Source organism: Globicephala melas, chromosome 9 (genome assembly GCF_963455315.2).
Source record: "Globicephala melas chromosome 9, mGloMel1.2, whole genome shotgun sequence".
NCBI classification, from domain to species: Eukaryota; Metazoa; Chordata; class Mammalia; order Artiodactyla; family Delphinidae; genus Globicephala; species Globicephala melas.
Window position 1 is genome coordinate 65,038,335 of NC_083322.1, and position 12,420 is coordinate 65,050,754.

At 38.2% G+C, this 12,420-nt stretch overlaps 1 protein-coding gene across 1 annotated transcript in view; it reads left to right on the forward strand.

The window, feature by feature from the left end:
- Positions 1 to 11,051: 11,051 nt before the first annotated feature.
- SCIN (scinderin) overlaps positions 11,052 to 12,420 on the forward strand; it is an 80,811-nt gene continuing 79,442 nt past the window's right edge. Inside the window, exon 1 of the mRNA XM_030857179.3 lies at positions 11,052 to 11,297. Within this exon, the coding sequence (XP_030713039.1) occupies positions 11,099 to 11,297 (199 nt within the window). The 5' untranslated portion in view covers positions 11,052 to 11,098. The remainder of the gene's footprint in view (positions 11,298 to 12,420) is intronic.

Consider the following 12,420-nt stretch of genomic DNA (forward strand, 5'->3'; position numbering starts at 1 on the left):
AGCCAGAACTTATAATTTTTTAAGGAAAATTTTTTATGATGAAGAACTTAAATCTTATACAAAAGTTGGCTTAAGAGAGTAGTGGACCCCTAAACTCCCGTCACTCAACAACAACAATTGTTACCACTTAGCCAATTTCATTTCATCTATCCCTCCCCAACTTTCTTCCTGGTGTACTTAAAGGTAAATCCCAGACTCTGTGTTGTTTTACTCATAAGTATTTTACTATATCTCTAAATGAGAATGAGATGCTTTTATCTTTTAACCTCTTATTGTTAAGGAATATATACATTGCATTTTTGCCATTATTTAAATAATTACATATTGCAATACTTAATAAAGGCCATAAATGCAAGAGGATAGTAATTAAGACCATTGGAAAGAATGTAGTTGAAAGGGAGGGAATATTTTCCCCATTTTTCTGCCTTCTCTTTAAGTACTCACCATGCTGTTTCCTTCTTGCAGTTTCCTTGATTCATTAAGTAAATATATTTTCTGGGTCATTATAAGCTTTGAAACTAGAAAGAAAAGAAAGGCCAACATAAATGCAATATAAAGCATATTATCCTTAATTATTTGAACGTTTTTGTAATGATAGGTTATTATAAGGGTGCAGGATTTCATGTCATAGAAACCAGTATTTTTCTACACATTCTTAAATCAGACAGTCATAAAATAGTAAATTAGTAACCCAGGTTTTAAAATTCATGTGAAACACTTCCTGGGTTAAAGATGTTTCTTTCTGTCACACAAACTAAAAGAACATACAGGAAAAAATGGAATTAGAATCACTACATTCAACTTCAATAATCCTCTCTGTGCTATTCTTTAGGCCTCAGAAATTCTTTAAATCCCTACATAATTTTTATTATAATAGGTCTAAATTTTATATATTGATATATATATATATATATATGCCGACGTTTTAAAAAACTCTGTCACATAGATGGATGAATGGAGGGATGGGTGGATGGATAGATAGGTAGATTTTTAAAATTTTGTTGCTCTTTTTAATTTTGTTTGCTTTGGGATTTTGGATCTCAGGTGCACAGAATTGAATTGATTATACTCCTTGGTTCCTGGCAAGTTTTTATTGTCAACCAGTGCACCTTCTCTCTTTTATGTTTTATTTCATGATTTTTCTCATTCTTTCCTGCATCATCAGTCCCCTTCCTACCCCCACCAGGCTCCCACTGACATGCAGTTAATGTATGCTTTTCCAGTCCACATTCCACAGGGTTCATGGTCATTTGCAATGTGTGCATTCATGAAATTCATTTTTATTAATGTAGATGTGCTTTTAATGGCACAAATGGCATCACATTCTGTTTCTTACTATTCTATTCAACTTTATAGTTTTGAAATCTGCTTACACTGCTATCTTTTCCATGCTGATCATTGCCTCTGGCACTAGTATTCCTCTCTTGCATATTCATATACCAAATGTTACTTAGGCCTAAAAAATATTTTCCTGTTTTTGAACTTCTAGGTTGCCTTCAACTTCTTTCTAGCACAATATGCTTTGGTGGGCATCACTGTACATGCCTCTTTGTGCATCTGTGAACAATATCACTGGAGTACACATCCAAGAGTGGAATTTGGGGGCACAAAAGATATGCCTACAGTTTTCACTAAATACTGCCAGATTGCTGTCGAGATTGCTACATCATATTAGAGCTGCCCCTCTAAATATTATATGAGATTTCTTATTTCCCCACATCCTTGCCAGCCTTTCATGTTATCTTTCTAATTTTTAACAACCTGCTGGCTATGAAATGGTGTAACAGAGCAGTAAAGTTGTAGTGGTTGTAGAGGTGAGGAGTGTCACCTCAAATGCTAGCTCTCCCACTTAATACTTGTGGGACTTTCTGTTCCTGGTTTCCTAATTTGTAAAATGAGACAATAATGATGCCTAGTTCATAGAGTTGCTGTAAGGATCAGAACAGAACCGTTACACTTTAAAAGCACATAGAATAATGGCTGACCTTTGTAAGCACTCAAATATTGGCTGTTTATGTAGTTCCTTCAATTAATAGCAAGGCCCAAATCAATGAACACTCTTTGTATATCTAGTGGCCACATGACTCCATATCTTTACAGTACTTTTTCATAAAGTTCCTTGACTTTATTCTTTCTGCATTCTTTTTTTTGTATATATTCTTGATATCCTTAGTTATTTATAGAAATTGAAAAGATTTTTCACTCAGTCTACCCCCATCATTTAATTTTGTCTTCGTTGTCCAATTTTAAAGCCATATCTTTAGTTCTATGTAGCTATCAGTTTTTCCCTTTATATTTCATGCTATTTTTGGTATTGTTTAAGAAATCTTTTTCTACTCTGAAATCATAGACACATCCAATTTTATATATTTTAAATTTTTTGAATTTGTATCTTATTTTATATCACATTATTCTAATCATTTGATAATCTTGTTGAACTTTCTTGTTCTATCAGATTGTCAGTAGGATTCTTAGACTTTTAATTTTTAGATTATCATCTGCAGATAATGAGTTTTGTTTCTTTCTAGCAATTCCTAATATCTTCTATTTCTTTTTCTGGTCTTTCATTGTCCACACCTTCCTTCCTGTACCCTCTTGAAAATTACTGACATACTGGGGTTCCTGTTGTCTTTTCTTATTAGTTTTTTCCAATCTTAAATGAAATCATTCTAAAATGTTCCCATTTGATATGTTATTGCTGTAATTTATTATTATGTCATTCGGTTAAGAAAGTTCCCTTCTTCCTAGCTATCTAGTTTTCTAAAATTGTTGACATAAAGGGATTTTATTTATTTTTAATATATTGAGATTATCTTATTTTTTCCTTTAAACAAAATTCACTTTTTACTTGGTTGGATAAAATTTTAGATCTGATATTGATGTTAATGTTCATAAATGAAACTAAAGTGTAATTTTATTTTCTTGAACTGCCCTCATTGGGGTTTGTGTGCTGTAATTGCTTCATGAAAATAATTTTAGCAGCTTTTCTTTTTTCCTGTTTTCCAGATATATTAGTATACAATAGAGGATATACATGGTAAAACTCACATATAAAACTTCTTGGATCTGGTACTTTACAGAAGAAAAGATTTTGCTTTTTAAGCGGCATTGTTTATTTAGCATATATTGGTCAATTAAGATTTTCTATTTCTTCTTTTGTTAATTTTGGCATTTTACATTTTCTAGAAATATACCCATTTTGCTTTGAATTTCAAATTTCTTGACATTAGTTTAGAATATTTTTTGATTTTTAAAATATTCATGTTATTCTGTAGTTAGATTACTTTTACAAATTATGTCATTTCCTGGAACCAAGAACTATATATTCCCCAAGGTCCTATCGACTCTCAATCTCTACCTCTGGTTCTAAGATTAAAAAAAACATAGTCTTACTGAGGTAAATCTAAATACATGTCAATTCAATTTACTATTCTTCATGAATTAGGCTATCTCACCTGGTTAGGACCTAGATATGTTAGTATTGACACTTGTAGATGTTGAGATGATCCCTGTGGTTTAAATGGTGAGTTCAACACTCTGATTGCCTGGGTTCAGGTGCCAACTCAGCACTGAGTACAGATATGACTTTGGACAAATTTCTTATCCCATCTCTATCTCCGTTTTTCCTTTGTGAAAAGGGAGATGATAATAGTAGCACCCACCTGATATGATCGTTGTATGATTAGGTTGGCAATGCTTGTAAAAACACTTAAACAGTACATGGCACACACAAAATACTCAAAGTAATATATGTTTATTTACAATTTAAAGCCAAATCTGAACATACCAATGTGTATCTTGTTTTACTTTTCTTTCATTCACTTTTTATGAAAAACTTTCCAATTGCTCCATATTATTCTAAATATAACTTTTCGTAACTTTTAAATATTATCAAATCCTTTCATATCATCTATGGATGTACTTATATAACTTTTACTCCTTTAACTTTGAAGAGAAGCCTATTATTGGAATAGCAACAAACATAAATAAAAGCTAAATATATATATTTAGTTTCATATGTATATATGTATATGTGCATATATATGACACAAATGTATCATATATTCAATTATAAAAAATCTAGGAATAAGAATTTTTTTTAATTCTGAAATAATATTGACTTTTATAAACCAAGACATGACCAAATGCCAAGATTATGCTGTGTCCCCAAAATAGTAGATTAAATTAATGTTAAAATTAATAGACATGTTTCCAAAGAAGACATATAGATGGCCAACAGACACATGAAAAGATGCTCAACATCACTAATCATCAAGAAAATGCAAATCAAAACCACAATGAGACATCATCTCATACCTGTCAGATGGATATTATCAGGAAGACAACAAATAACAAGCATTGGTAAAGATGGAGAAAGGAGAACCTTCGTGTACTGTTAGTGGAAATGGAAATTTGTACAGCCACTGTGGGAAAACAGTATGGAGGTTCCTCAAAAAATTAAAAATAGAACTGCCATAAGATCCAGCAATTCCACTTCTGGGTATTTTTCCAAAGAAAATAAAAAATACCGATTCAAAACGATATATGTACGCTTATGTTCACTGAAGCATCATAGCCAAGCTATGGAAGCAACCTAAGTGTCTGTCGATAGATGAATGGATAAAGAAATGTGGTGTGTGTGTGTGTGTGTGTGTGTGTATATATATATATATATATATATATATATATACACAATGGAATATTGCTCAGCCATAAAAAAGAATGAAATCTTGTCACTTGCAACAGTATGTATGGACCTAGAGGGTATTATGTTAAGTGAAATAAGTCAAACAGATAAAGACAAATACTGTATGATTTAACTTATATGTAGAATATTAAAAAAAATGAACAGAACATATTCATAAATACAGAGAACAAACAGATGGTTGCCAGAGGGGATAGGGTTTGGCTGGACTAGTGAAAAGGTGAGGGAGATTAAGAGTACAAAAAAATGAGTTATGGGGATGAAATGTACAGCATGGGGAGTATAGTCAATATAGTCAATTCTATTGTAATATCTTTGTATGGTGACAGATAGTAACTAGACATATCATGGTGATCATTTGTAGAAATATTGAATCACTGTGTTGTACATCTGGAACTAACACAATGATATAGTTCAATTATACTTCATTTTAAAAATATGTAGACACTGGGAGGAAATGCATCTAAATGCTAATGATGGTTATCTCTATGGGGTGGGGATTATGGGTGATTTTTTTTTTTTTTTTTTGCGGTACGTAGGCCTCTCACTGTTTTGGCCTCTGCCTTTGTGGAGCCCAGGCTCCGGACGCGCAGGCTCAGCGGCCATGGCTCACGGGCCCAGCCGTTCCGCAGCATGTGGAATCTTCCCGGACCGGGGCACGAACCCGTGTCCCCTGCATCGGCAGGCGGACTCTCAACCACTGCGCCACCAGGGAAGCCCTGTCATAGTTTTAAAACCATGATTATCTTCAGATCTCTATTTGCATAAACATAAGCTTAAAGCTAAACTATCATTTTAGATCATGAATCTCTATGAGACCTTGTATCCTCAACCCTTCTCTTGGTTATATGCATTCTCTAATATGTAAATGCCTAAAGTAATGATGATATCTTCTCTCAGTAATCTCACAGGGGTTAGCTATTTCCTATGTAATAATAATAATAGGTGATTTATATATAATAAAAATATTATGAAGGAAATGCTGAATCAATCTGCTGTGGTAAATAGGTTTACAAGAAATAAATTATCACGACAGCAGACGTTCAAGACCAATGAAACCTTCACCGTAGTATTGAGCCATGACCATGCCTTTATAGTTATAACATTATATGCAATTTTAAACCAACTAATTGGTGAAAGAAAAAGTCCTAGATCCTGGCTGATCTAAAATTAAAAAGGTGAATTTTTTAAAAGTTCTTGTTTGGCTGGTATGGAGAGGAGGGATGGAAATACACTTCCTTAGAGTGCATTTTCACTTTTAATAATCACCTGCCTTTGATAAGTACTGGGGTTAAGGGCCCTTGCTGATTAGTAACTGTGTTTATTGACTGTGTTCACAGGGCTTCTACATACATTACCTTTTTAATCCTCACAACACTCAAGTCTTCTGACTCCAGGTTCCATGCTTAAACCCTTAAATCATTTGGTAAATCAAACATGTTAATACAATTTAGCAGGATGACCAGTAAAAGAAATGTATTTTTTTTCTTTTTGCGGTACGCCATGGCCTCTCACTGTTGTGGCCATGGCCTCTCACTGTTGTGGCCTCTCCCGTTGTGGAGCACAGGCTCCGGACGTGCAGGCTCAGCGGCCATGGCTCACGGGCCCAGCCGCTCCACGGCATGTGGGATCTTCCCGGACCGGGGCATGAACCCGTGTCCCCTGCATCGGCAGGCGGACTCTCAACCACTACGCCACCAGGGAAGCCCAAGAAATGTATTTTTAATTACATTCTTTCATTATTTATAATCAAAGGAAAGCAAATAAATAAAATACTTGAAGCATTTCCCTCTCTTGGAAAAAAAGGTGTACTTCCTGTTTTTCACATACGTTTAATTTCAGCAATTCTGTGGTCATGATACAATAATGGAAATAAACTGAGCTGAGATGCCTCTGAACTCTAAGATTTTATGATTTAGATAATGAAGACCACTGAAGCCAACTTTTTGTTTTTTTTCTTACTAACTCATTCCAATGAATTGCACAATGAATTAATTACAGTATTAACACTGTTATTTATTTCAAGGATTAAACTCTCTAACATTTCCCCTTGGGCATTAACATTCTAGAAAAACACCTACTTTGAATTCAACCATGAGGCTCCACACCTCAAACCTCCAGATTCCTGTTAAAAACAAAAGCAAAAAACCTTATTCACCTTGGCTGTTTCTACCTGGGCTGAGAGAGGAAGCAGAGAGGATGCTGAAATTTAATGGATCCAAGAGAATAATGATAATGAAGATGAGTATCTTTAGTTAAACCTTAAAGAAATGGTAAAACTTGGGCTTCCCTGGTGGTGCAGTGGTTGAGGGTCCGCCTTCCAATGCAGGGGACACGGGTTCGAGCCCTGGTCCGGGAGGATCCCACATGCCACGGAGCAACTAAGCCCGTGCGCTGCAACTAATGAGCCTGTGCTCTAGAGCCCGCGAGCCACAGCTGCTGAAGCCCGTGCGCCTGGAGTCCATGCTCCGCAACGGGAGAGGCCACCGCAATGAGAGGCCTGTGCATCACAACGAAGAGTGGCCCCCGCTCGCCGCAACTGGAGAAAGCCCGCGCGCAGCAACGAAGACAAAACAGCCAAAAATAAATTAATTAAAATAACTAAAAAAAAAAAAAAAAGGTAAAACTTCAATAGACAGATAATGGGAGAACAGCAATTACATGAAGAGGAGAAAATAATCTAATTTTAAGAACCTAGGTTATGAGAGACAGAAAGAAAAAATAAAGGCATGGAAAGGAAATGGCATCTGGTTTTAGAGACCTTTTTTGTATACGAAATTGGCAGTCCCTATCTGTATACGAAATTGGCAGTCCCTATTAGACTTAGAAACATTATTCTTACAAGATTGGATTGGGAGAAATGATTTAACCATTCATCAATCTCACTTGAGTTTATACCAGGACTATTCCAGGTTTATATTTATTTATCCATTTAATGCTCATGACAATTTTACAAGGATTTGTGTCAGTAGTCCCATTTCACAGATAAGAAAAATGAGACACAGTAATGCAAAAAAAAATGATAAACCAAAATATCAAAATTTTAAGTAAAAGAAGATCAGTATTTTTCCTTTGTCTCAGCTTCCAGTATGGCCCCATCTGGCACTGTTAACAATTCTGTCTTTATTTTAAACTTTGCTATTTTTATCATGACTTTTTTGCACTAATTTTGATTTTTAAAATACTGCCTTAAAATAGTATTGATCTTGATTATTGAACTTTTTAGTGCACTTGTAAATTTTCCATCCCAGGCAGGTGCCTCACTTGCCTCACCCTATTGCCGGCCTAAGTAAGAGGGAATTTCACTTATACATCAAAGTTCCGTTTTATTTCTTTAATAAAAAGAAATTATTTCCTTTTATTTTTATTTAATCATTAAAAGGAATTCCTTCACCAGAAGGAATGGAATTATGACTAAAACTGAAACAGAACTTAAGTGATCACTCTGATTTTTAAATTATCTTAAGTCCAGATCACCAGTTTTCATATTTTTTCCCTAGAAGAAAGAAGAGAACAAATGATTATCACTTGATAGATAAGAAAACCAAGACATGTAACAGCTCAGTCACAAAGTTAAAGCTAAGCTTCCTGGTGCTGAATGGGACACACCATATTAGAAGCTTCTCTAGGGACAAGTTTGAAGAAAATGAAAATATAAAGTATACTTATATGAACAAATCTAGGCCAAATAATTTGGATCGAAAGAGTAAGGTTTTGTAAAGAATATGTGCTTCTGGAGCTTCCCTGGTGGCGCAGTGGTTGAGAGTCCGCCTGCCGATGCAGGGGACACGGGTTCGTGCCCCGGTCCTGGAGGATCCCACATGCCGCGGAGCAGCTGGGTCCGTGAGCCATGGCCGCTGAGCCTGCACGTCCGGAGCCTGTGCATCCGGAGCCTGTGCTCCGCAACAGGAGAGGCCACAACAGTGAGAGGCCCGTGTACCGTTAAAAAAAAAAAAAAAAAAAAAAAAAGAATATGTTCTTCTGAATTAGACACAATGAACTTGAATTCTCCTTCGGCCACTCACTAGCTGGGTGATCTTTGACAAGTTCTGAAGCCTCAGTTTCCTCATTTATAAAATAAGACTTCTCAAACCTACCTATCACTGTCTGTGTTAGAAAGAAAAAATGAGAACGTAGCTAATAGTATTTATCAATTAGGATCTCAACCTATGACAGATGGTACATACAAAACAGAAAAATTCAGATTTTTTTTAGAGGTTTTATATATATATATATATATATATATATATATATATATATATATGTAGAAGGACAGAGAAACCTAAAGGGATAATGCATCTGAGGGGACAGTTGCCTGAATCCAAACGAGAGAAAAGTCAGAGTTATTTATCTTTAAAAGTAGTGACCTTTGGTGGAGGAAGCCAAGGAAATAAATACTCTGACCTTACTGTCCTCTCTCCCTCTGATTTCCAACCAAACCCTAAGCTAGAGGGCATTGAAGCCCAGTTGCTTTAGCCCATGCAGGCTGGTCTTAAGGGAAGACTGCCAGGAACAGAAGGATGAAGGAGGGGTTTAGAGGAGCAAAAGGAAGCTCACCACCGCATAATAAGAGCTCCTAATTACTGAGCATTTTCTATGTAACAGACAAAAACACTTGCGCATTTAATCCAAATAACAATCTTTTAAGGTGAAAACTATTATTTTCCTATTTTATAGATGAGAAACCTGAGGCTTACTGTAGTTAGGTGACTACAGAACCAAGAATGGACAGGGGAAGTGAATGAAAGCTATCTTTGCCATGCCCCATCATTGCAGAAGAACAATAAATGGTAGTGACTGGTTTCATAATCATCATCACTGTCATCAAAACCATTGAATTCCAACCCCTCTAGCAATTGTATTTCCAGGAATTTATCTCATAGTTATAATCCATGAGTATAATAAAGTATGTTCAGAAGTGGTGTTTGCAACATTGTGTTAGCAAAATATAGGCAAAACTTAAATGCCTATGAACTTGAACAGATTAAATAAGTTATAGTACATTTAAAAGATGGAATACCTTGATACCTTGTGGTCAGTAAAAAGAAGCAGCTCTATGAGTACTGGCTACTGATATTTTGATATGTTGGTTCAGAACAGTGTGTATGTTACCATTTCTGTTAGAAAATAAAAATTACCCTGTTATCTGTATTCTTGTAGATGAAAGAATATCAAATATGTCTGGAAAAATACTTAAGAAACTGGTAACTCAGTTGCCTTTGGGGAAAGCAACTGGATGGCAGGTGAAATAGAGATACATTTTTATTGCATACCTGTACTTTCGAATTTTTTTTACCATGCTCATGTAATACCTATTTTAAAACATAAATTAATTAAGGAAAAAATCAAATGGTATGTTATTAGTTACTTTCCAGGGACTTCTGTAATTTGGAAAACAGTGACAGAAAATGGACGTGCATAAAAACCAGCTTTCTTACTCTACACCATGAGCGATTTGCTTTCTCAGTAACAATAAAATCCCTTGCCATATCAACTTCAGTTAAATGAATGCAAAATAAGGAGTAAACTTCCATCTGTATTTTACAATGCTTTGCCCATGCTGCAAAAGCAAAAGCTGTAGGGAAAACCATGAGAAAAGTAGCACCTTGAAGCCAGGTAACAGTTAACTCAGAAGGCAGGCTAAGCATAATATCACACTCAGAAACAGCCCAGCCTGAGAACACCTCAGGAGGACTGCTGTTGTTGTTGTTGTTGTTTAAAAAGCAAACTCTCTTGCCCAAAGGAGGCAGGTTGCAAATTAACCACAGCTCCCTAAACCCCTGGGGACTTACAGAGCTCTATCCCCCGGGTAACACCGCTATCCTTCCAGGTTTTCACTCTTCCCAAGAAACCTGACATGCTGTTTCTCATGGCATTTTCAAATTGGGAAGATCAGGACGGAAAAACTTTGCCCATCGGGAATGGCGAGACTGGCTGATAAAATGACGGAGTTGATGATTAACTGTTACCTGGATAGCCAGTTTTGTTTTTTTTTTTAAAAAAACAATGCGCCAACCTGAGTTTTAATTGTTGATCTCCTCCAGCCGTTGCCTGGGAAAATGTCCTTCCTTGGAGGAGGCATTTCCAGGAGTTTCAGCAAGTTTCCTTAGGATCTTATGGTTTCTGAGATTCGATTTTCTTCGGGTTGCGGGGAAAGACATAGGAGGTTGATACAAGGCGCTACGCTTCGGAGGAGAACGGATCGCCTACTCCAAAGCAACTCCGGCCTGAGCACTTAGCCCCTCCCGTTTGGGGGTCCCGGGGCCCCGCCCCCGCACAGCAAACCCTATAAAACCGCTGCGACCAGGGTTCTTCCTGCAAGTCTGGGTTCAGTCCGACTCCAGGGTCAGCGAGGTACCCCGCCAACTTCCCGGAGCATCGCGTGCCCGAGCCATGGCCCAGGGGCTGTACCACGAGGAGTTCGCCCGGGCGGGCAAGCAGGCGGGGCTGCAGGTCTGGAGGATCGAGAAACTAGAGCTGGTGGCCGTGCCCGAGAGCGCTTACGGTGACTTCTACGTCGGGGATGCGTACCTGGTGCTACACACGACCCAGGCCAGCCGGGGCTTCACGTACCGCCTGCACTTTTGGCTCGGTGAGAGACGCGGGCGGCCGGGCCCGGGCGCGCCCAGGTCGGGGAAGGGCGTGGCCGCTGGGGGTTGAGGTTTGCGGGCTGGTGGGCAGGGCAGCGCTAGCCGGACGGGCCTGGAGACCCTTCGCGCCGGTTGAGCCCCGTGGGCCTCCCCCCGCCTCCCCCCAACTTTGGGCCTGGGCACCTTTTCCCCGCTGGCGTACGCTCCTGCAAACGCGGGGCGCAGCGAAGTCGGGAGCAGTCTTACCTCATAGCTTTGACCTTTGTCGTGTCCATCTCCCGGGGTTTGGCGCCGCTTCCTCTCGCTTCACCCCCTTTCACCTTCCAGTCTCCAAACCCACCTCCCGCCCGGGGCGGCCGCCCGCTGCACCCTGGCACTGGCCAAGTTCGGCTCGCCTTCCGACAGGTTCAGTCCTGGTTCCCCTGTCAGCGAGGAGATGAAGTCAAACAAGTTTGTGGGCATTCGCCGCAGACGGCGAGAATCCCTTTAAGAAAATTATTTAGTTTTATTTTTTGCCCTTGGGCGTCAGCTTAGAGTTCTCTATTATTTGCGGCGATTAATGTTCTGGGCCGCTTTAAATCAGATTCCAGCCTGCCCCGCGCCTGCTCGCAGGTTTGGCTAAGAGAAATTCCTGTTGATTAGGATGCTGGCGGCTTTATCAATATAAGTAAATAGCTTTATATGGCAGAGTTTGTATTTAGATGAGTTGCTTTATAATAATAATTATTATTTTTAAATTTATTATTTATGTATCTGAACAAGAAGACAGTTTGGAACAAAACAGCTCCTTCATCAGTAGTAATTATTTTGGGCTTCACCGGCGCCAGGCTCTCAGGACACTGGGTCTTGAGTGTTCTCCTTTTCCCACCTTCTACTTTTGCTCGTAAACATCCTGAATGTCTAACCTCTCCCTGTGAGATCATGTGCCAGTGGGCACACTCCGTCTAACAACGCACCGATTGTCTGAGCCTTATTGCCTTCTTTTAAAATCAGCTTGCCTCCCCTAGACTGTGTTTATTTTTAGTTTTATTCATGAGTCTATGGGGAAAACACACAAAACCACACACACATACAGATTTTGAAGTCCCTGAAAGTCATTTTTTCCCCTAACATTTGAAGATTTTA